This window comes from Plectropomus leopardus, chromosome 18, assembly GCF_008729295.1.
Source record: "Plectropomus leopardus isolate mb chromosome 18, YSFRI_Pleo_2.0, whole genome shotgun sequence".
In the NCBI taxonomy this organism is placed as follows: Eukaryota; Metazoa; Chordata; class Actinopteri; order Perciformes; family Serranidae; genus Plectropomus; species Plectropomus leopardus.
In genome coordinates this window covers 20,138,659-20,161,676 of record NC_056480.1, presented here as the reverse complement: position 1 = coordinate 20,161,676, position 23,018 = coordinate 20,138,659, and the positions used below count along the sequence as shown (strand labels likewise).

At 37.7% G+C, this 23,018-nt stretch overlaps 1 protein-coding gene across 2 annotated transcripts; it reads right to left on the bottom strand.

Annotated features, from left to right (window-relative positions):
* Positions 1–2,823: 2,823 nt before the first annotated feature.
* On the bottom strand, positions 2,824–23,018 carry pip4p2 (phosphatidylinositol-4,5-bisphosphate 4-phosphatase 2). Of its 2 annotated transcripts, XM_042507227.1 has the most exons (7): positions 22,758–23,018; positions 13,874–14,022; positions 11,204–11,310; positions 10,954–11,077; positions 9,100–9,152; positions 5,401–5,491; positions 2,824–4,319 (listed from the first exon to the last, which is right to left on the bottom strand). In XM_042507227.1, the coding sequence occupies exons 1-7, from the start codon at positions 22,861–22,863 to the stop codon at positions 4,176–4,178; spliced, it is 774 nt and encodes a 257-aa protein (XP_042363161.1). In that variant the 5' UTR covers positions 22,864–23,018; the 3' UTR covers positions 2,824–4,175. The 2 variants fall into 2 exon arrangements, with proteins under 2 accessions (XP_042363161.1, XP_042363162.1); XM_042507228.1 differs by lacking the exons at positions 2,824–4,319; positions 5,401–5,491; positions 9,100–9,152 and adding an exon at positions 9,162–9,825.

Below are 23,018 nucleotides of genomic sequence, written 5' to 3'. Positions count from 1 at the left end.
ATAACTAACAATGGAATGGGATCTTTAACAATTTTCACGCAAAGGACTCCTTGGGTCCAGGAGGGATGGACCAGAGACCCTCTACTACATATTTTATATAAAACTGAGTTGTATTTGAGATAATTTTAAAAAATATTTTCAGGTCTGCTCTCATTTGCACTGGTCAGCATCTGTTTAGGCATGGCTAGGCCATGGCCTGCACTTTTGCAGTGGTTTCTAAGGTCCATTGTGGCTCAAAAGAAAGTCAGTGTTTTTTAAATAATAATAGAGGCCGATATGTGAAAAGACAAAAGTGCCGCACAGTAAATAAGTGCTAGCAAAAGGATTCACTGATAGCCTTTACCTACCTAACATTTATTTTGGGTACTATAAATTAAATGGGTTTTATGAAAAGGACGATTTATTTTTGCTAATAATATTGGATTCATGTTAATATATATTTTCAAGCATATTTTTTTTTTTTTTTGAAAAAACAAACTTAAATTACCAGGCAGTAATTCAGCAAATCAACACCTGACCTCCTTATGAAGACGCAGGGTTTACAGTTTTATAGTGACTCAAATATGGAATCTTTGTCCTTTCAAGCATCAGGGATGGATACTTAATTTATATTCTATCTAATGTGTTTGTAGAGTCAAGATTATGATTTAACTTGAAATTATAATAGCAAGAATGATGCATTTAATGTAACAAAATGTTGACAACACGTCATTGTTGGTCTGCTCTTCTGTGTGTGTGTTGAACTTCTGATGTGTTGTGTAAAACAACAGCAAACACACTTCAAGCCTTAAACACAAATGACTAAAGAGCCATATCATATTGTGCAATGGCCCCATCACGTGGACACATAGCAGTATTGCAGCTTTAAAAGTACAAGCGTTTCTATTGGAAATATGACCTCTAATTAAGTTTCAGCTTTTTGTTTTTTAATTGTGGTTATTTTATTATTATTACTATTTTATTTCATTATTTTAAAAAAAGTAATGACATCAAATCAGTAAATCTGCAAGACAAATACTAGAAGAACGACGTTATACCCACACAGGTGTTATAAATTCTCCTCGATTACGGTTCAGCTGAAGTTCAGCTGGGAATTACCTGATTACCTACAAACGCTATCGATCAAACAGATTGATGATAGGAGATAGATTAGCCTACCTAATCAAGTACAGCTTGAACCTTCCCACACAGTCCAAAGAAGAAGTGTAATCAGGCAACACAAGTGAAAAACACCTGTGTGTCTGTGTGTAGAGCTCTCTCTCAGTTCACTGACATTATAAGTGAAGCATTTGTTTTTAACGACCGTACAGTCTCAGTCACATCACTGATGGTTATTGTTGTAGACGTTTTTTTTTATGTAATGTCATTCTTTCCCTTGTAAACTAAATTTAAGAAGCATTAGATAATCTCTACAGAACAATATAGGGGATTCAAAAGTCCTTTGCATGGAAGCAGTGATATAAAGCATCTCAACTCATGCCAAGAATCAGAGGAACCAACATTTTTTTGTAAAGCTTCTTATGTATTTGTACTTATGGAACTAATGGGAGTGAAAGAATTTAATCTCAGTAAAAGTACTAATACAACAATGTAAAAAAATACTCTGTTAAAACTTTAAGCCATCCATAAACAAACATACTGTAAAGAAACTTAGTGTCAAAAGTAGAAAACTGCCCCCTTTGAAAGTACTATGCTATTATTTTGTATTTTTGGAATATTATTAATGACACAATTATTTTGTAAGAAGCATTTTGTGCAAAATGTGGCTTGTGCAGTTTTAATAATTTTTAAATTGTTAGGTGGCTAAATCTAAAATAACGAATCCCATTTTATATGATTGTTTTTCATGAAAATTTTAATCTGACCAAAAAATAAAAATAAATAAATTCAGTAAAAATAAGAATATTTCCCTCTGAAATATAGGAAAGTAAAGTAGAAGTAATCTATAAGGTGGCCTTAAAGGAATACTTCACCCACAAAATGATTACTTGTATATCAATTACTCACCCTGTGTTATGTTGGAGTCCTGAAGAAAAATTCTCTCTTGCATGCCTCCACAGTAAATAAAGTATCCAAAAACTTGCAGTAAATTGGGACTGCGTTTAACAAAAGCAAAACTGCATGGAAACATCCGTTTACAAAGTCTTGCACAATTAATGCAGTATAATCCAAGTCTTATTTATCCAGTCATATGCTCAGTATTTCCCAAACATGTACATTTTCACTCCCACATAGAAGTACCTTGTGTACCTGCAAGCAAGAGCAGTTTAACTCTGCTTGATGGGACTTTTTCACTGAAGATAGTTTGAGTTGCCACAGTTGGAGAATCACAGGTGTAATAAATAAAGAAACTGATGATGGCTGAGTTCCATTTAGCTGCTTTGATTTTGGGTTGGGCCCCTGATATTGCGCATGCCGGCTCACTGGCTCATGTGGCCACATGCATATATTACAAATATGCTGAATTTGATGCAGGGCATTTTCCATTTTTAGCTAGAATTAAACTTTTTACCCAAATGTAGCATTTTCTGATTAACAAATATGGTATATTCCGGTTTTATTGGTATTATTTGGACATGTGTACAGCACATTCAAAATATGAATCTCTATTGGAGTTTTTAATTGAAGTTTGCGACATACAAGAAAAACAAAGTTTTCTTCACAAACTCAGTGCAACACTGGCGAGTAACAGATACACAAATAATTATTTTGTGGTTGAAGTATTCCTTTAAATGTAAACACTGAAGAAAATTACAAGTATGTCAAAATTACTTGAGTACATCCAGTTTGTTTGAACCTTGTAAGTGTGTCTTTAAATGTGATTACATCACAGCCAATGAACAAACCCAGCAATTAAGGCAGTTTTCGCATTTTATTGATAAATTATCATTTTTAAAAAGACCCAAGAGCCATCTTCTCCCTTCGCCTCTCACTACAGTTTTCCAAGTACTGAATTTGAACTATGTACAAAGTGTTTTTTTAACATTATTTTCTGCTTCATCATCATCACATTCAAAACATGGTTACAAGTTTGAGCTGTGCCCACTGGTCAAGGTCGAGAGACAGGATGCTGAGTTAGCCTACAGCGATGCTAGCTAGCACAGAGTTCACCGGAGGTCAGAGAGCGGCAATTTTAAGCGGAGGGAGAAAGAGGAGGGTTTACATTCTAACTCACAGGCAGAAGGAGCAAAGACAGGAACATCATAGCTTCAGCTACCTCTCTGAAAACTGAAATAACACCACCTCAGTGACAGAGCATAGACAAGTCGACATGCAAACGTGTTTTGGGATCATTTTCCACCAGCGAGAAGGCAACCAAAACGCAGTTAAGCAAGGTAAAACAACTCAAATAAATGGGTTATTGCTGTAGTGAGTTAAAAAGCTGCATGGCACCAAAATTTAACACTTTGATGGAAAACAAAAACAAGCCCCTGTTGATCTTTTGCTCTTCTTGACTAATACTGGGCAGCAACGTTAGCACACATGGGTATTTAAGGATTTCTTTTAAAACTTGATCATTTCCAGAGTTAAAATCATATAGCAATACTATGTCAGTGTACACAGGCAAGATAAATGTTTACAATACAGTATGGGTATGCAGCTTTCTGTAGCTGAGTTAAACTAGCAGCAAAACAACACACATAATTGCATATAATCATAGTGCAATGGGCGAACTGTTCTTAGGAGGTTGTCTCATTTTGGTCTGGTCGGTAACAAAAGAAATCAAAAACAGACAAAAAAAAAAAATTCTGGTCCAGAAAGACCAAATCCTACCAGTTTGCTAAACTATCATTTTTAAATCTAGATAATGGCATTCATCAAGAAAAATCAGTTTTTTGTTGGTTTTTTTTTCAACTTCTTGATTTTGGATTTTGGAGGATTTTGGCAAAACATGGCCAGGATTTGAGTCCTTGTGGATGTAGTAAAAGGACTGATCGACATACATTAGTTTTTCGAGCAAGTCAAAACTCTCTAAAACATCCCAGACACAAACACAATAAGATACATCTCCGACTCTTCAAACACACACAACACCTCTCCGACACACTTCTGTCCAGACGCTCTGCAGAACTCTGCTAAACATGACCGTTTTGAAATCTGAACAAGATGAGAAAAAAAATAAAAGTGGGGTTTGTTCTTCCAGCCGTGCAGGGCCGTGTTGTGCAGAGCGCGCTCTAGGCGAAGCTATTCTCCGGGTAGCTGACCTTGATAGCACCCCAGTAGCAGGCTCGTATCAGACAGATGAGGCCCAGCAGGTAGGCGAACGCCCAGGACACATAGGTGGCGTTATAACGACTGGCAAAGTCCCGAGTGCCAACCTGTAAATACAGGAGAGAAGGAGAAGGTGGGTAAGAAGATACAACTAAAATATATATTTCCTTCATGCATTCATAAACTTTTATCTGACAGAGAGAGAGATTAACAAAATGAAGACCTTAGTCTATTATATTTCATTGAATTTTATTACATGCATTTTATATGCAATTATATATTATTATATTATACCAATTCATACCACTGATGCTGCAGAAAAACAAACTGCGACAAACTCAATAACCTTGAATTGAAATATTAAAGACTTCAATCCCATGAGATCATTATCCGGTGATTATGATTGTAATATGATTATGAAAGTTATGAAAGTCCGATGTGACTCTGATATACTGTGAAAGACTAAACAATATGTGGTTGTTTGTACAGGAAACAGAATTGTTTACTGAGCTGTGCAGAGGCTTACAGGGCACTAAACCACTGCACAAGGTTTGTCACTTCATGTGTCCATTTCAATGTGACAGTTCCAAAACTCAGAAATGTTAGTTATGACTTATACGTTGCTCTATGGATGACCGTGGGTTTTTTTCACAACTTTGTTCCAGACTAAAGTATCTCAACAGTAATCGATGGCCATCAAATTTTTTTTCCGCAAGAATGCAACATGATCTCATCCCCTCTAATCATATTTTGATGCTTGAGCAGAAGCCGTTTGTGTTATATCTTGACACAGTGGGTCAGCAGTTAGGTTTTAGCTACAAAACTTCTTAGTTAAGGTTAAGAAAAAATCGTGGTTGACGTCATGTCAGTTGATTCACATGACTAACTTGTGTGACTACGTCCCATTCGAAGTCAAGATAGTCCAACCTTCTACGAGAAGTGACCGAATGAACATCCCCCGATTTAGTATTCACGACCTCGTTAGTGGATATTATCTGAAAGCTCAGAGTTCAAGACCTCCTACGTTGTAAACACAGGCTCATGAGTTCCATTTGAACGCAGCATAAACAAGAGGCAGCGTTCATATGGACTCTCAATGTGAACATGTTGGACAAGACCCCATTTGAAGGCAGCAAACTTTACTCACACAAATACAAACAACATGAACAAGATGAAGACAGCACTTACTGTTAAACCCACTCCAATGAAAATGAAGATCATTCCTATAGTTATATAAGCACAACAGCGCCTCCTAGGGAGCGCACTACCAACAGAGGATCTGCAGAGAGAGAAACACAAATAAGGTCAATGTGAGAATACAGACTGTTAGTGGGCAGAAAGGCATATAAAAATACAGAAAACATTTTATATTTTTCTAAGATATGATGTTTGTCCTGCTATATCTCATTCTTCTGTATGAGTATCTTTTTTTCGGTATGGTTGAAAAAACTTGAAATCTCTATGTAAGTTAACCAAACACTGAAGGCTTTATGTGCTGCAGTTTAAACAGTTAGCGGTATGATATTGACTGATATGACTTCATCCCTGAGATCTCACTCTACAGCAGCCAAAACTGTCTCAATCCTTCATTTCAATTACACATAAAAGACCCGGAGGCTGGTCACATGTGTGGCTCCCAACAACTTAAATTCCATCCATACTCCATGCAAACACTAGTCGGCTACCCTTAAGCACCATTCTTGTATAAGTTTTTTTTTTTTTCTCTCGACCATTTCCTCATTTTCCTCCCCCTTTCTGTTCTCACATGCCTCTCATGTGACGGGACTCAAGCATTCTTCAGGAATCGCTGGTATTCAGATGGCTTAAGGGGAGCCTGGTCACCTGATTTCTTACCTTCTCCTACTCAAGCCTTAAAAAAAATGGCTTTCACGTTTCGTCTTTGCTCGACTCACTGATTATGTTTGTGCCGCCTGACCATCTCGTTCAGTGAACCTGCTGGGACCATTTATGGAGCCAACTTCTTTTCAAAGGATGTTTTTAAGATTTAAGCAGCGAACATCACTCGGAGAATGAAAATTAATCAGGGAAACAGATTGGATCTAAAGTGCATTAAAACAGCCTAACTGCAGCGTTTTTCAAAATTACACATGGAGGGATTTTCCTCTGTGTTAGGTATCAGTTCCTTCTAAGCATTAAAGTAAAACACAAACATGACTCCATGAAACTTTATACCACTGTTTTGACTTCTGTTACAAGTAAGAAAAAAAGTCTGTGAAATACTGTAAAAGATGAGTTTTTTCTTTAGAGAAAATAAAGATGGAAAGTAAGAGATAGAAAACAAAAAAGATGGATACACACGCTAAGGTCAAAGGAGTCAAAGATCTTGGTGAATTACCATTAGCTATCAAACAGATCATATGGTTAAACGGTCTTCCAGAAGAGTTAAAGGCTAGTCAGAATACATTTTATTTTTACTTCTCATTATATGATGATTTAAATCAATGTTAAAGGTTCACATTGATTTTGTTTTTCATCCTGGACTGGTTTCTTCCATGTTTTTGTGTCAAGGTGACTAATGGGAACAATTTTTTTAAATTGTTCAAGCACTGAGCAAGAAACAGGCTGCAATGTAGACACTCGTGGCATATACACAGTCAATGTACGTGGACTGAAAGTGCTTGTTTTGCCACTGACAGGTTCAGAATGTTATTTTAAGTGTCTGAAGACATTACGGAAAGGATCACTACAGAGGTAGACCTTTTTGCTTAAAGAGTTAGATCTTATTTGTTGCACCCCTAAATCACTATTGCCAAAACCCAACAGACTCCATTTATTCATCTCCATATAATCTGAGTTTGTTAGAGCCAACAACAAGCACTGTTAGTGGATGCACGATGACGGTGCAAAATTGCTTGTGGTGTCAATAATGATTTGTCTTAATATTTTACCTTTAAGTAAAATGCTCTTTGTCATTCCTGACTACTTATAGTTGGATTATCATAAATGACAGAATTTTCCCAGAATTTCTCCCACATTTTATTTGTAAAGCTTTGGGAGAGGAGATTAAGTTCTTAATTTGCAATGCAATGATTCATGTTGGAGTTTTGGGGACTTGTATATGTATTAAACAAGTGACTAAAGACAAGTGGAGAAATGTAAATAGAGATATTGTCAGAATATAAAATACAAAACGAAGAAAGATGGCAAAGAGTTACAGAGCGAGACAAAGACTGAGACAGACACAGAGGTATAGAAAAGGACAGACGCAGTGATAATAGACAGGGACAAAGACAATGAGGGCTGTCTGTCATCTCTGCATCACTGCCTGCTCGGTGAAAACATGGTCTGTATCATTGCTCTCAGACACACCTTTCGATGCCCTCCCACCGCCTCTCGAGGCTGTGACCTTCCTACCCCAATAACATTACATGTATTGAGCCCAGGCTGTAATTCCTGTCACACGTCGAGATTAGCCTCCTCCACCTCCCCTCCTCTTCCAAGAACTACAAAGTCCAGACCTCTAAAGCTTGGCATCTGACGGCAATGAATTTATCCATAAAGTAAGCGCTTCAAAAACGAGAGCCAAAGAGCTGAAAGTTTTTATATCTATGACCAATGGTGGAATTAAATATGACTAAGTGAATTTACTCAAGCACTGTACTTAAGTATGAATTTGGGGTACTTGTACTTTACTTGATTATGTGCTATTTATGCCACTTCACTGCATTCATCTGACAGCTTTAGTTACTTTACATATTAAGATTTTTGCATAAAAAACGTTTGATAACAGTTTATAAAAAATACTTTATGAAAAACTGTTTATAGAAGTACAGCTGAACTGTTTATTTGATTGCTCAATTAGCTAATTCATAGAAAATTGATTTACAACTATTTTGATAAACATTTCATTATTTTTCTAAAAAAAAATAAATAATTTTGAGTTTGTAGAGTGTTTTTTTTAAAATATTTTTCTGCATTAATACCTTTTCCTGATTGTACTTAATTACTTTTACTTAAGTAACATTTTCAAGGCAGGACTTTTACTTGCATCAGACTTTTTTTACGGTGTGGTATTCGTACTGTTACTTCAGTAAAGAAACTGCATACTTCCTCTATTGAGGCCTATGCCAACTTCTATCTTACTAAACCACAAACCAGAAAGGCAGAAGTGGATAGTCAACAATTTTAGAGTATTAAAACATTCTGCTTCCTAGAGTCTTTTTTACTTTAAAACCACACCTATAATTTTGCATATTTCAGCCCATTTCTGCAACTTACTTAATCTCTACATCCCAACTAAGCATTGTACAAACCCTGGGTCTTCAACAGGGGGTCAAGTTACTGCAGTGGGGCCTCAAAATTATTGTTTGGCAATTTGGTTTAAGTATTAATGTAAGGGTTGGGGTTTTTTTTTTTTTGGAAGGGGGGGTGGGATCCAACATATCTCTAGCGGAGATAAAGTGGCCGATTCTTATAAATAACAGTTAACTTAGACAACATGATAGACTAACTGTCACCCATGAATTCTTGTTCGACCATATTCACTTAATATATTTCAAATTCTATGTATCAATATGGATTGTCTACAGCCTGGGTCTTCAACTGGGGGTCCGCAACCGCTAGGTGGTCCTCAGAGGTACTGCAAGGGGTCAGCCAAATTACTGTGATACTCTTTTCTCTTTTTTGTTTTAAATAAAAATGTCTGAAAACAAATATTAACATAATTCCAACAGAACTTTAGATAAATGGAGGAATGGAGATTTTCCTTAGGTGAAGGGAGAGGCTGTAAAGGACAGAGGGTGTCGTATGATGTACAGATTTTAAAGCCCCCTTAGGCAAAGTGTGGTTTATAATATGATATGTAGCTAAATAAAATTGACTTTATGACACTGTGTACTGAGTTAAATGAAGGTTTGATGGACTCACATTTTTTTGCAGTGAGGACACTTGGCTAGCGTGTTAAACCGCAGCTCCATCCACTGTGAGGAAACAGAAGAAGAAGTATTGTTAAGTTACAGTTTTAAAGAACATATTTATGCCCACAAGCTAGCACAGAAATGTAAAAAGACACAAAATCTGACTGGACTTTTAGAACAATCAACATAAGACTTGGGAATGATTTTACATGATCAGTTATGACAGTTTGCAGCTTACTTATTTATTTGATCTGTATTATTATTAAAAGGTTGGCTATATGAACATCTAAAATGATTCTTAGAATATATTAGTTCTTTCACCAGGGGGTTCCAATGTTAAAAAAGCAGTGTTATGAAAATGTTTATTTCACACACAGATCAGCATAATTTCAGGTCATATTGACACAAGTTTAATATGTGACTTCTGACATCTGGCTTTGGAGGAGAAATTATAAAATCCAACAAATTTTGTCCAAATCATCTTGATTTAAGACAATTTCATGCACTTAAAAATGTATTCAACGTCTCTGTAACTGAAGCTCTGTCCACAGCCAGATGTGTACAAAGTCATATTATCACCAGTGCAAATAAGGCAGCAGATTGAAGTGGAGCAGGTTAGGCTGTTGTTAATATTTCCACCGATATGACCAGCTTTCTCAACCTGTTGTTGTGCTGGGGGAGAGCCATCGCTGGGGAGGCCAGACATCGGCTGGGATGACCTGGCGTCCTCACTGCCCTACAGACGCCGCAAGCGACAATGTGGACACGTTAAGAGGACAATACCACTGATTTTTGACATAGAGTCGGTATCATACAGAGTTAAAGCCTCAGGTTCTGCACTTTCTTCCTTAAACAAGACACCTGGTAGTTCATTTTATTAACACATGACACAATAAATAGAAGTACATGGTATTTAAACTTCCATGAAAGTGAAGGCATGTCAAAGACACTCATAGTACTGCCAACACAGGTTGTAGCAAGTTTGTTGTTTTAAAAGGGAAACTTCAGTATTCTTCAACCTGGACCCTATTTTCCCATGGTTTGTCTCTAAGTGAATAACAGGTGCACCAGTTTCTGGAAATTGGTTCAATATTGATTGAGAGTGCTGAAACAAAGTGCAAAGTAACCACCTGGTGCAATTATACACTGTTATTATAAGTGTCTCAAAACATTATGGAAAGCATCCTTTTCATGAAACACACTTAATTTAAACTTAAGAAACAAATTCTAACCTAAAAAAAATCCATCTTGGTTTGTCTTTCCACTGTTTGGAAAAACACCAACTCTGGTTTGATTGAAATAAACCTGCAGGTCACCCAGTTAGATATGAAAATTCACCCGGTTAGATATGAAAATTCACCCAGTTAGATATGAAAATTGGTCACAAAAATGTGAGAAAAATAGGGTCCAGGTTGAAAAATAGCGAAGTTATCCTTTAAATTGTGAATAGTCTGAAATCAAGTGGGATTGTTAATGAGCCGGGAAAAGGATTTGAAATGAGCAGCAAATGCATGCCAGCCACTTGCAAACACCAAATTATTCAACAAGGTTTTCATTCCAACAATGTAGAAATTTAACAGGAACATCTAATTAGCTCTTATTTGACCTTTGGACTAACTTGAATAAAGACTATCCTGATTATACAGTACAACAAGCCATCCAGACACAGAACAAAAAACACAGAAAAACTGAACAGGTATACTGTAAAACTGTAGAAAACAGTCTATTTCCATCCTCATATGCTGAGGACTACACAGTGATTTGGCTTTATTAATATGCACATACCAACAACTGCACTGCAACACTATTCTGCATAAACAACTCTGTGATTGGTTGGATTGGTTATCATGGTGGGTTTACGTACAAGAAAGGTGTTGCCACAGTGACCGCAGACCACCCTCATCCCCTCAGGCTGGATGGGCAGAGCCGGCTGGGCAGGCTGCTCCTCTGGGATAACCATCACCGGGCTCAGGTTGATTATGCGTCTGCTGTTGTAGGAACACAGAGAAGCTACTATTACAACCTGGGGTTATGAAAGTTTTTGATAATGCGAAACTATAGAAAAAGCTTGATCTGTTTTTACAAAACTTGACCTTTGACTGCCTGCTACCTACCAGTTTGGTCGAGGACATCCTATCCTCCTGGACGTGTCTTTACAGATGAGCAGGCAGTTACAGGGACACCTCACATATTTCTTCCCTGTTGGAGGGTTCTTGATGGGCTGGAAGTCAACACATAAAAATCAGTTCACTTGATACTTTCAGTTTCATACATGCTTGAACTTTTTACCGCCTGTTTGGATCCAACAGGGTGGGAAAAAGAGCTGAGTAAAATCAATATCTTTGTCTATAATCTATGAAATATATATTAGTTTATACATCATCTCAAATGTCCATATTGTGTGCTTTAACATGCTGTATTTGTCATTTGCAGTATTTATAAAGCCTACATATGCAATACTTCCAGCTGTCTTTGGGATGTGCTAGTCTGGACTGGGTTTAATTCATGTAGATAGGTTATTTTAACAGGATAGGCCATAGGGCCATAGGCCAGCATCTCAGCCCTTAAGAGAGCTCACAAGGTGAAAAACTGTTAAAAGCAGGGAGGAGGAGTTTTAAGAGGCTTATGAGTTTCTTAAAAAGAGGAGAAAATGGCAGAAATGCAAAGAGATCGGAGAAATATTCTCTGAACGCTAAATGACAGAGTAAATGAAATGCTACAGATATGATCATGCACGATCATTTTTGTGGTCATTCCAATTAGAGATGTGTTCACATCATCCCAACAACACAATAACAATATCACACCAGAAATACAGTGCACAACACTGAAATATTTGCAACTGAACAAAAATGTTATAGTGCAGCAGTGATCACACAAAAAGCCCTAACACAGTCTCAAATTGTGATGCAATTAATTTCATGTCCACTGGGTGTCCACATCTTGCAGGCTCACAACAGAGCGTGTCTGTGACAACCAATCACATATGTTAAAAGAGTGTGTCAAACCTAGCAACAGGGTCAACCACACCTCCTCGTTAAGATAAACGTTTTCGTCTCTTCTTGCTCAAAGTTGCGTCGAAACCTTTTCTAAATCACTAAGCTAGGACTCCTCGCTAGAAATATTTTGGCTAAGTTAGGAGCTCTTGGAGATAAGAGTTGTAGTGAAAACGATCCCCAATACTACAGAGGACTATTCTTTATCCTCGAACAGGAAAAAGGGAAAAAAAACAGACTTTATTTTTTCTTATGTCTGGAACCTAAGAATTAAAGTTTGACTTTATTCTCATAATACAAAACAACTTTGTACTTTAATTTTTCCTCTTATATACTCCATAATACCATATACAGTACGAATCACTGCAGATTTAAATTTATGTCTGCAGTTGCAGGTGAACCTGAGCTGAAATAAGATGCAACAACTAAAGGCCAAATACAATCATCTGCGCAGTGTTTCGATCCAGTGTAATGGAAAATCATGTGGCTGAGATGATCCATAAGCACCACAAATATCAGCAAGTGGAAATGGCATTTCCCACCCGAGTGTTTGTGATGACAGCCATTCATCCTTGTTGCTGCCTCCACTGACAGTTCAATCAAAGCTCTTAGTTTGACGAAGGCGAGACATTCAAGTCATACAGAGTTCTTATCACTGGACTGACTGATCAGTGTGACAGATGTCTACATCAACATCTGGCAACGCTCTAAAGGTGGACACTGCCTGAATGAAAAAAATAGTTCAAGACCTGGCATCCAAAACAAATATTTTCCACCTTGATTAAAGACAAATTACATAATTTAAAATAAAAACAATAACCTGAATCTTTTAGTTTTACAAATACCTTCAATTTTGTCCATGTCAGCCCATATTATTATGGGATGGATGTAAATTTAGCAGATTTGTCAGATAAACATTTATTCTGTGAACACGACTCCAGCATAGTAAAACAGAAATAGGTCTTAAGATAAGTAACGCTGTTTATGCCAAGTTCCTGCCCTATATGTTACATAACTTAAAAATAGTAACATCAGACAGTTTTTGCCTCTTATTAGGTGACAGGTGTAAAAATTACTCATCCTCAACATTTGTTGTGTTATGGTTTCGGAATGATGAAGATCAGTTTTTCTTGCGCTGTGTTCAGATGCCTTTCATTAGCATTTAAACCTCTGAAACCTGAGAAAATTGTCTCACAAAATGCTAAAATGTAGTAAAAGATGACCTGAAAATATTAGATATTGTAAAAATCTATACTTAAAATTCTTACAGTTAGATACTATATTATTTTTAGCACTTACTTATGGTCATTTTCTTGCTTGATTGTTTTTCTTTTACTTTTTTTTTTAAGATTTATTGTCAGGTAATTTTCTCATAACTTTTCACCAATTTCTTTTTCATTTTTGGGCTAAGTTACGTTGCTTGTCGCCTTCTTCCCATATTTTTTAAAAGAAATTAAACCAAATTTCTCAGGTTTTAAAGGCTTAAATGGCTTTAAAAATAGCGCATATTGCTGCCATAAAAGCAAATATATCTCCCTGGGGGACCATGCCCCATGACTAGGTTTATGCTGAGCCCCAAGTGTTTACAACATGTGACTCAGCCCCTGCTGAGCATGTGTGATTACAAAGAGATGACAGGTAAATTGATTGTGTGAAAAGAGGAGAGAAGGGCAGCAAGGAGCAGCTCAAATAAAAACTGAAGACTGAATGCTGAAAGCTTGACAGTTAAACTTTTACATCTCAACACCAACAATCATCTATAAAGCCTCAGCAATGGCCTCCACTTACTGTGGCTTCATTGCAGACTGTGCACTTAACCACGTGCTGATGCAGCTTTCCATCCAGGTTGATGAGCGACTGACATACGCGGCAGTTGATGACAGGCACACCGCCGGCATCGGGACTGGCAATGGCTGTGTAGGGAGGAGGTAGTTCAGCTTTGAAAAAAGGAGGAGGGCAGAGCAGACAACACAAAGCCTGCTGTTAATCGCATGCATCTGTAAAATTTCAGATGTTAAACAAATCACACAGAATACCTCTGGAGGATCTAAATTCAGTATCAAAATGTGTCTGTTTTGAGCCGAGTTTCTGACAGTTGTATAGTTTGTAATTATTCTTTACAGTTCAACATCACCTATAAGATATGTACTGTGTGCAGCTGATCTTGAATTCATGGTTTTGTTGTGATCTATGCTCTTTATTTAGATGGGTGATTTTGTTTTAAAAAAGCTGATATTTATCTTTGTTTTGCTTTTTGAGTTCAATAAATTAAAATCAGTTTTGGTTCAGGTGTTACACAGACTGAGAACAGAGATGCATCCAAATGCTCACACAGCCACAAAACAAATATATGAATTTGTTTAGTAGATATTAAGTTATATTTTTCTATAAAATGTACATGCAGTGATGGCAGAGGAGATATCTAAGTGATTTGATGGAAGCCACAATATTCTATAATATATATAGAATTACAACAATGCCGTTGTATGACTCCACTTTCCAGTCAAGTTGCAGTCACAGCTTACATCCATGACTGTGAAAACATCGATGCTTCACACACATTCTCAACCCGGCAGCACAGAAGATCCCTGCATTCAGCACCGTTTCGAGGTGGACACCCAAAATTAGTGTCACCAATTCAGTATCTCACCAAATGTCAGCCCTTCTGTTCCCGACCAAAAAAGTGTTTTTGCAGAACATTATGATGTCACGGTGAAGTTGACCTTTGACCTTTTTAATATAAAATGTCATTACTTCATCATTTTATCCTATTAGACATTAGTTTGAAATTTTGTCAAAATTTGCATATGAATTCTTGCTTCCAACTGCACATTTGTGTCAAATGCAAAAATTTGAGGAAATTCCCTCAAGGTATTTGCGAGATATACCATTCACAAGAATCGGACAGACACACGTACAGACATACGGACAAACAACCCCAAAACATAAAACCTTGCACCATGGCTATTATCAATATAGAGGCATAAAAAAAATAAATCTTTATTCAAGGTCCACTCACTTCATTGGTTCACAAAGCCAAGAGATGCAGCTGAAAGACGAGAAAGGCATCTAGTAAGTGGCCCTGAAGTCAAAAGTTTTTTGTGAAACTGCTGTTTCCAAAGTTAAGAATAAACTCCAATCTCAACACATAATGAATGCTACTGTTGCATTAAGTTATAGTGTGTTTTAAAGAGTCTATCTGTCTGTCTATCAATCTAACTATGTTGTGGGTAATGTTTGGAAATAAAATGCCAGGCAGGATTATGTGGATAACACACATACAAAATCGTATTTCTGATGAGTGTCTAAAACACCAAGTCAAAGTCATAATCTAAGTGTCTGACTCTGATCTCAAACAAATCAAACAAAGATGAAGACTGTTGAGTGTTTATCTTTGAATGTGTGTAAAAATATAGGGCTGAAACACTAATCAGTCGATCAACAGTAAATTAACTATGGTTTTGACAGCTGTGTTGAAAATTGCTTAAATGATAAACATCTGAAGGCTACTTCAAAAGTATGAGAATTTGCTGCTTTTAAAATAAAGCATTATTAAATATTATGTTTAAAAAATATCTTAAGTTGCAGCACTATTTCTATTATAAGCTAACCACTACAATTAACAAAAAAAAGAATCTTGTACATCCCAAAAAAGCAATAGAGAAAAATCACAATATTTTTGACCAAATACCTCAATATTGACATTGTGACAACATTGTAGGGTTGACTATTGGTGCTTTCCCAAAAATATTTACACAGCAGTATTTTGATAACTAATCATCTGTAATATGGATAGAATGATTAAATGGGTAAAGTGTATAACAGATCAGCCAGAGCAGTTGGGTAAGTTCAGAAAATTACATCACTGTACTGTAATGCAACCAGGAAAAATACAACACCTACAAAATAAGGACAATGTATAGTGTCATATTATCATATTGATAAAATATGAATATATTGCCCTAACCCAAAACAACTCATAGAAGGATGTTGTATAGCATGGGTTACAATTCTCATCAATAGGAATCAATCTCAGGACTAACTCTTTTTAAAAAGCCTTATAACAGACAAGCGCTATTTCCTGCCTTCTCTCACTGACTATTAGAGAATGGTAGGCCGCCTGCTAACACTTCATCATGTACTGTATGCAAACCCCCGACAGCCTATGTACGCCTCTGATTGTTCAACACGTGACTCTTCTCTGTCAGCGTCCGAGCACCACTCTGTATGTTAAAGAAACAAACAATGGGCTCTTGTACCAAAGTGGTGCCATTAAATCCACTCTCTACCGAGCTGCAGACAAAGCTAACATGTAATATATGATGCGGTCTCCTGTTTGTGAGGCTGTGGCTTTTTGAGGACTTTAATCTGATATAATGTTATATGTGAGCTACATTTTCAGGTAATATAGTTGAATAGAAATAAATACTTTATGCCTTAAAGTATTCATGTACTGATTAGCGTGTAATGGTCCATTAACAAATAAAATCAACATGATCAAATGGCATGACTTAAAAAAATGTCTCTTAAAGTCTGAAAGACTTTCTGTTACCTAACTAGTGAAGCCATTCAAACAAATTCTGTACTTTTTAATCCCTCATTAACCTTGTGTATTAGTCTACATTCCATGTGTTTTTCAGGGTTTAAATACACTTAATCCATATTGCAACAGTCACTACCTTTACTACTACTACTGTAGTATTCCTGCATACTTTACAATCTGTGTAATACTTAAAGGGACAGTTCTCCCCCAACATCAAAAATACATGTTTTCCCTCTTACCTGTAGAGATATTGATCAGTCTAGATAGTCTTGGTGTGAGCTGCAGAATGTTGGAGATATCCGCTGTAGAGATGTTTCTCTCAAATATAATTGAAATAGATGGCACTCGGCTTGTGGTGCTCAAAATGCCAAAAAATAATAATAAATAATAAATTCAAAAGCTTAACATCAACATCCCTTTCCAGAAATCATGATCTGGTTACTCAAGATAATACACAGACCTTGTTGCGAGCAGTTTCATGTCAAAACTGTTTGCTTTCTACCAAACTGCACCCGCAAACCGTATCACTGCACAGAAGGAACTGTGCATCCACTGCTAGCTCACCTAGCAACACTGAGCTAGCCAACACCACAGCTCAGCCGAGGACGACGACATTAATGTTGACATCTCGCACTGTAATGAGAACAAGTCTCTCGTCCATGAGTAGATGCATGCTTCTTTTTGCATGGTAATAAGGTTGGCGGGTGCAGTTTAGTAGAGAGAAAATAGTTCCTACATGAAACTGCTCACAACAAGGTCTGTGGATTAGCTTAAGTAACCGGTCATGATTTCTGGAGAGAGACATTGCTGTCGAGTTTTTCAGATGTAATTTTTTTACACCAAAAGCTGAGTGCCATCTAGTTCCATTATACTGGAATAAAGACGGACATCTCTGTGACCGATATCTCCAACAATCGGCAACTCACATCAAAAACAGTCTGGACTGATAAATAGCCCTACAGGTGAGAGGAGAGGTGTGTTTTTTTAATTTGGGGGTGAAATGTCCCTTTTAGGCTCTATTAAACAATTTAATTAACCCTTTTACATTAAATGAATTTTGCCATTTGTAGTAACTTGCTTCTGAAAAAATATCTGATCATCTATTAGCATTGACAGTGCAAATTTTAGAAATAAAACATAGTAAAAAAATCCATCAAATATAAAACTTCTTTTAGTTTAAGCAAAGTTGTATAAAATGTGTGTTTGTCTGCAGTTACACTAAGTACCCTAAGTACAGATTTAAATCAGAGCTCAAGCAGCAATGGGACAAAAGTAGAGCAGAAAGCATTCATCAATTTAACAATATTGATAGTCAATCAATTTTTTTTCCTCAAAAAATTCAGCGCCTCAGATGTGAAGAGATTCTGCTTTTCTTTGTATTCTGTAATAAAAAAAAAAAAAAACACAATAACTCTCGTCATTTGTTTTAGTTTTTTTTTTTAGTTTTGGAGAAAAAAACGACAGGCATTTTTCAGTATTTTCTCGACCACACAATTATGATATGAATTGGGGAAATGATCAGCAGGTTAATCTGTAATGGAAATAACAATATGATAACGCCATAGAACAATGATCAATGCAAAAGTATCTCACAGTCCCTTGTGATGCATGATCAAGTCTTTGTTAAGCCTGACCCACGTCTGCTGATCAAACAAAGGAGGCATCTAATCTGACAAATTACCCATCTCCTCGACTCCAAATGAGATCATGGGACGAGTCAACAGGTAAACGGACTTGGCCCTGAGATTCAGAGACACTTCACAGTTGACACCACAGGGACAGATGGGACCCCCCCGTCTACAATTGGCCAAACATGGATAGAAATACGACCAAAGCATGCCAAAGACTAGCCGCTCCTACTGTTTGCAGGCAGCACATGCTGTTGCATTTTCTACTTAGTTAATCCAAATGCAATACTGAGTAATCAGATGACCATATTCTGCTCTTAATCCATACATTCTTCTATAACAGTAAGAAATAAAATCCTAAAAACCATAAATTCAAACAGTCAGCATTTGTCTCTTTGTCTCTCCACCACGTCTCAATCTCAGGCTTGTTTCTGCACGCTCACTCTCTCTGCTGTGTGAAGTTCTCTTAATGCATGTCTGAAACTGAATATAGCAGCTATAGGTTTTCACTGGCTCCTCAGAGCCAGAGGTAAGATGAGAAGACACTCTACTACAACCAGCAGCGGCACCTCAACATACAGCCACCATCACGTCCTGTCCAGCTGGTACCAATGTGTGACTGGTTGTTTGTGGTGAAGAATCACTGACTGACACAAGCTGCTAAGGGGCGTTTTCTGTCACCCATGTGGCATTAAAATAAAAATCAAAAGATAAGGCTCTGTATTTTTCTTTTTGTCAATAAATCACATGAAAAGATTAAAATAAACGATGAACTAGAGGGGCACTAACTGAGTGCAGACTCAGACCAAATGCCCTTGCTTGCAATGATAACGAAAGTGAAAAACAATTTGTGTATATGCCCACTGCTCCAAAACATGTTCTTTCTTGACCTATGCTACACCCTTCCATCAAATTTCATTGAAATTTGACCAGTTTTTATTTAGTAATCCTGCTAAGAAACAAACCAACCAAACTAAAAACAAAACCTTCTTGGTAGAGGTAATTAGTCCATACTGTACATACACTGTCTATTTCATTTAGCTCATCAGTTGAACTAAAGACGAAAATAGTTAAAAACATGCTGCAAATCTAAAGTTAACATTTCTCTAAAACACTCAGTAGTTTCACTAAAAAGCTGGGTACTGTAGTTTCTACCAAATTTTACTCAAACAGGAGTAAATTGTGTATTCATTGTGGACAATTTTCAGCAGCGCATTAATACACATTTGGAGATCCAGTGAAGGGGTTAACAGTATGGCCTTAAAATATTATCATGGTATAGTGAAATGTTTTAGCAGTTGAAGAGAAGTTTTTTTTTTTTTTTTTTTTACATGTTGCTCTGATTTATTTCCATGAAGGGATCATACTATGTGTTGATGATCGACCAATCGACATCGCCTGAGCCTAATCAGAGCGAATCTGGATTCATAGCTAATTCAGCTACTCAATGACTGCATGTGATGTAGGCTTGGGCAGAATAAAAGTATTCTGGTATACTGAGGTATCTGGAAATCCTAAAGTTATGACTTTCAATACCATCAAAAATACAGACGCTCCTCTTTCTATTAAACTGATACAGAGATGCTGTATTGAGGCGATGTATTGTAGTGCACTATGTGCGCTACCAGAGGTCACTCTCTACTGGTTGAACAGGCAGTTGAGTTGACAAAGATGGCGGCTGCAAGTGGAAGGGTAGAAAACTTTTTTAAAACTTTATCTTGAGATGACTTCTTCCAACAATAAAAACAGTTTATAGGCCACTGATGTGTCAATGTCTGCCGTGGCAACAAATATCATTGGGTCCTCCAGCAGGAGGGGTGTTTCTTACCTATTTATTCATTACTCTACAGGCCATGAGTATTAAAATTCAGCAGACAAATTAAATATTAGAAACACAGCATTGTAGACTAATGACATACACACTATAATAACTTCTCTTATCAGTAGCTCGGCTTTTACACTTTTCTTTTTTTTAACACATATGCCTTTGTATATTGTACACCCCGGTGAAATTTCAGGAAGTTATAAAATCTTAGTCTAGTATGTGGCCGTTGTGTGATGCAGTGCCGTTAAAGGTTTTCAAACCACTTCCACGCCACTGAAGTTGTTCCTTTTTTGGAAGCAACTCCTCCACAGAGGAGCGAGCAGCAACGCCGCTTTCAGTGTGTTGCCGCTGATGTAGACAGATGTCATAAAACAAAACTTAACATTGTACATATCATAATAAGACACATTATTATCAGGTTAACATTTACATATGGCAACAGGATTGTGTGTGCAGTTGAGTCAAAATATATTGCTCATGTTGACAGTAATGAAGAAGCATGTTGCTCTGTGCAACAATTCGCTTCTCTGACGTGTTTTTAATAGCTTCTGGACAACAATGGAGCTCTACTGCACAGGAAAATGAGAGATATCAGCCATAACGCACAACACTTGTTAGTAAAGTAATTGTTGGTTTTGGTCTTTTTATCGGATTTTCTGACAATAAGAAATACTGAGAATATCACCATGACTCATCCATCCCAATTACCAATTCTGTGGGTTGGATAAATGTTGCAGATTCTGGACTCCACCCTTAAATGACTTTGCCCTAATATTTTTGCTACCATCTCTGATTTAAAAATTAACATAATTGACTAATTTAACAGCTTTTTATCTGACAGTAAAGCGCTGCCTCTGAGTGAAAGTCAGAATTAATTCATCACTGTCAAGATTAAAACACTGTCAAGGCTTGCTCTGCCTTTTGTTGCAGTCAATTTGTTCTGCCATTCAAGCGCAAAAATGTCAAGCAAGTGGCAACAAAATCCAGCACAGTGCCAGTCCATCCACTCAGATGCAGCCAAGGTCATTGGTCTCCGCCCCTCCCCAACACAACCACACTGTGAATACAGAAAGTAAATCTCTACCTGAGACACAGCTGAATAATAACTGATAATGGGAAACACTGTTCATCAGGTAAAGAAGCCTTCAGTGTCAGTTTGTGGGGATATTCAGGAGATCAATACAGCAATTAAATATCATCTTTTACTCAATGCTAATCACAGCTCAAGATCACTCATTAGTCAAAACACCATCTCAGTTGTTTCAGGAAAACACCTCAGTGTTTTGGCGTCTTTGACTTGAATTAATCCATTTAACAAATTGGCTGCTTGGACCCCAACAAACAAACCAGAGAAACCAGAATTAGCCAATAATCCAGACTGCAGAGAGGGAGGGAGAGGGGAAAACTAGGCCATGAAATTTGCTGCCATTCATTTAGGCTTTGACTCAGTCAGTGCTTTAACATCCAAACAGGCTGTCAGTTCACAGGTTATTACAGTCCAGCCAGTGTTAAAGTCTTTATGAATAATCCCCTGTTGGAGTATGAACTCTGCCAGATTAGACTGCTCCAGAACAACAAAAATGTTCATTTTCTCCACATTTTTGTTTGCTCGATATTAGCTGTTTGTCCTGAAATGCTCTGCAAAGAGTATTACACGGTCAATGAATCCATTCATTTGCAAAACCACCAGTGTTGTGTCGAGGCAAAGAAATGTTGTGTCTTATGATAACAAGAAGCTATAATCAGAGAGAGCTTTATGCATAGTATGAAGCTAAAATTGACTTAAAATAAAAAAATATATAATCCTTTGATATAAGCTGATCTGCATGGATTTTTGTTTTGTTTTTTAAGAAAAGAGGAAACTTCTCCCAAGCAAAAAAAAAAAAAAAGCCTGCTCATGCATGTCTCCAGGTTCAAAATGGGATCTCCTGCTGTAAACGCAGATGAAATTCAGTGCAAACACTGGGCAGCTTCTAGACTGAGGATTTATGTGCAGTAATTGCCTGGGTCTGGGTCATTCAGCCCTGCATGCATTATGGTGCTGTAACCTACATTCAGCTGTTTACTAAGCAAAATGTGGACTCTATGTCAGTTTCCTGCACTCACTCTTAACTGTACTGAAGATGCTACAGCTGTCTTTGTGAAATCAAGGCCAAATATGTGTTGTTTACAGTCCTATTTGCATGCAAATGAGCAGACTGGCATCTAGATTTAATAGCATGACGTTTAAATCAAGCCGTTGTTGTGGGTTTGGTCTTATCTGGGCATTTTGTCAATTTGCAGCTGGGACAAAAGGCTGCTAGGCTGCCTTCTTCTGCAGTGGGTCATTTCTCCCTCGTCAATCAAAATATTAAAGCTCACATCCAGTGAGGCCTCCCAGAGCCACATCACGAGCATGTTTTTTGGTTAGGACTCAAAACATTACAGGCCCCAGTGAGTCGTGATTGTGAGCATTTCTGCACCAAAAACAGAGCTCGCTGTTATTGTAGGCCCCTCTTCTCTAACCCACTGCTCCAGTTCTCACAGTGCAAGCTCCACCTTTTCCTCAGCTGCCGATTGATTGCCCTTTCCTTGCATTGTTATGCCTTGCTGCAGTTTTATTTACGCACAAACTCGATACGCCCAAATATGATTCAGCATGCAGGCAGCGGGGCACCCTTCGTGTCGTGTGTTTACCTCGGGGACTTGAATCCTGCAGGTACGGGGGAGCAGTGGGGGTCACGTTCTCGGAGTCGGGACCCGACAGCAGCGGAGAGCGCTCGTCCATGCCGTCGGAGGCCATGTCGTTCACCGTGGACCGAGACAAATGACGGGCGGAGACGGCGGGGAGGCTCCTGGCTGCACCGAGACTGCACTCAGCACGGAGGAGCAGCCGGCGGCTGGTTGTTGGTGCCGAGTTGCTCCGGTCCACAAGCCCCGGTGACGGCAGCCTGGAGG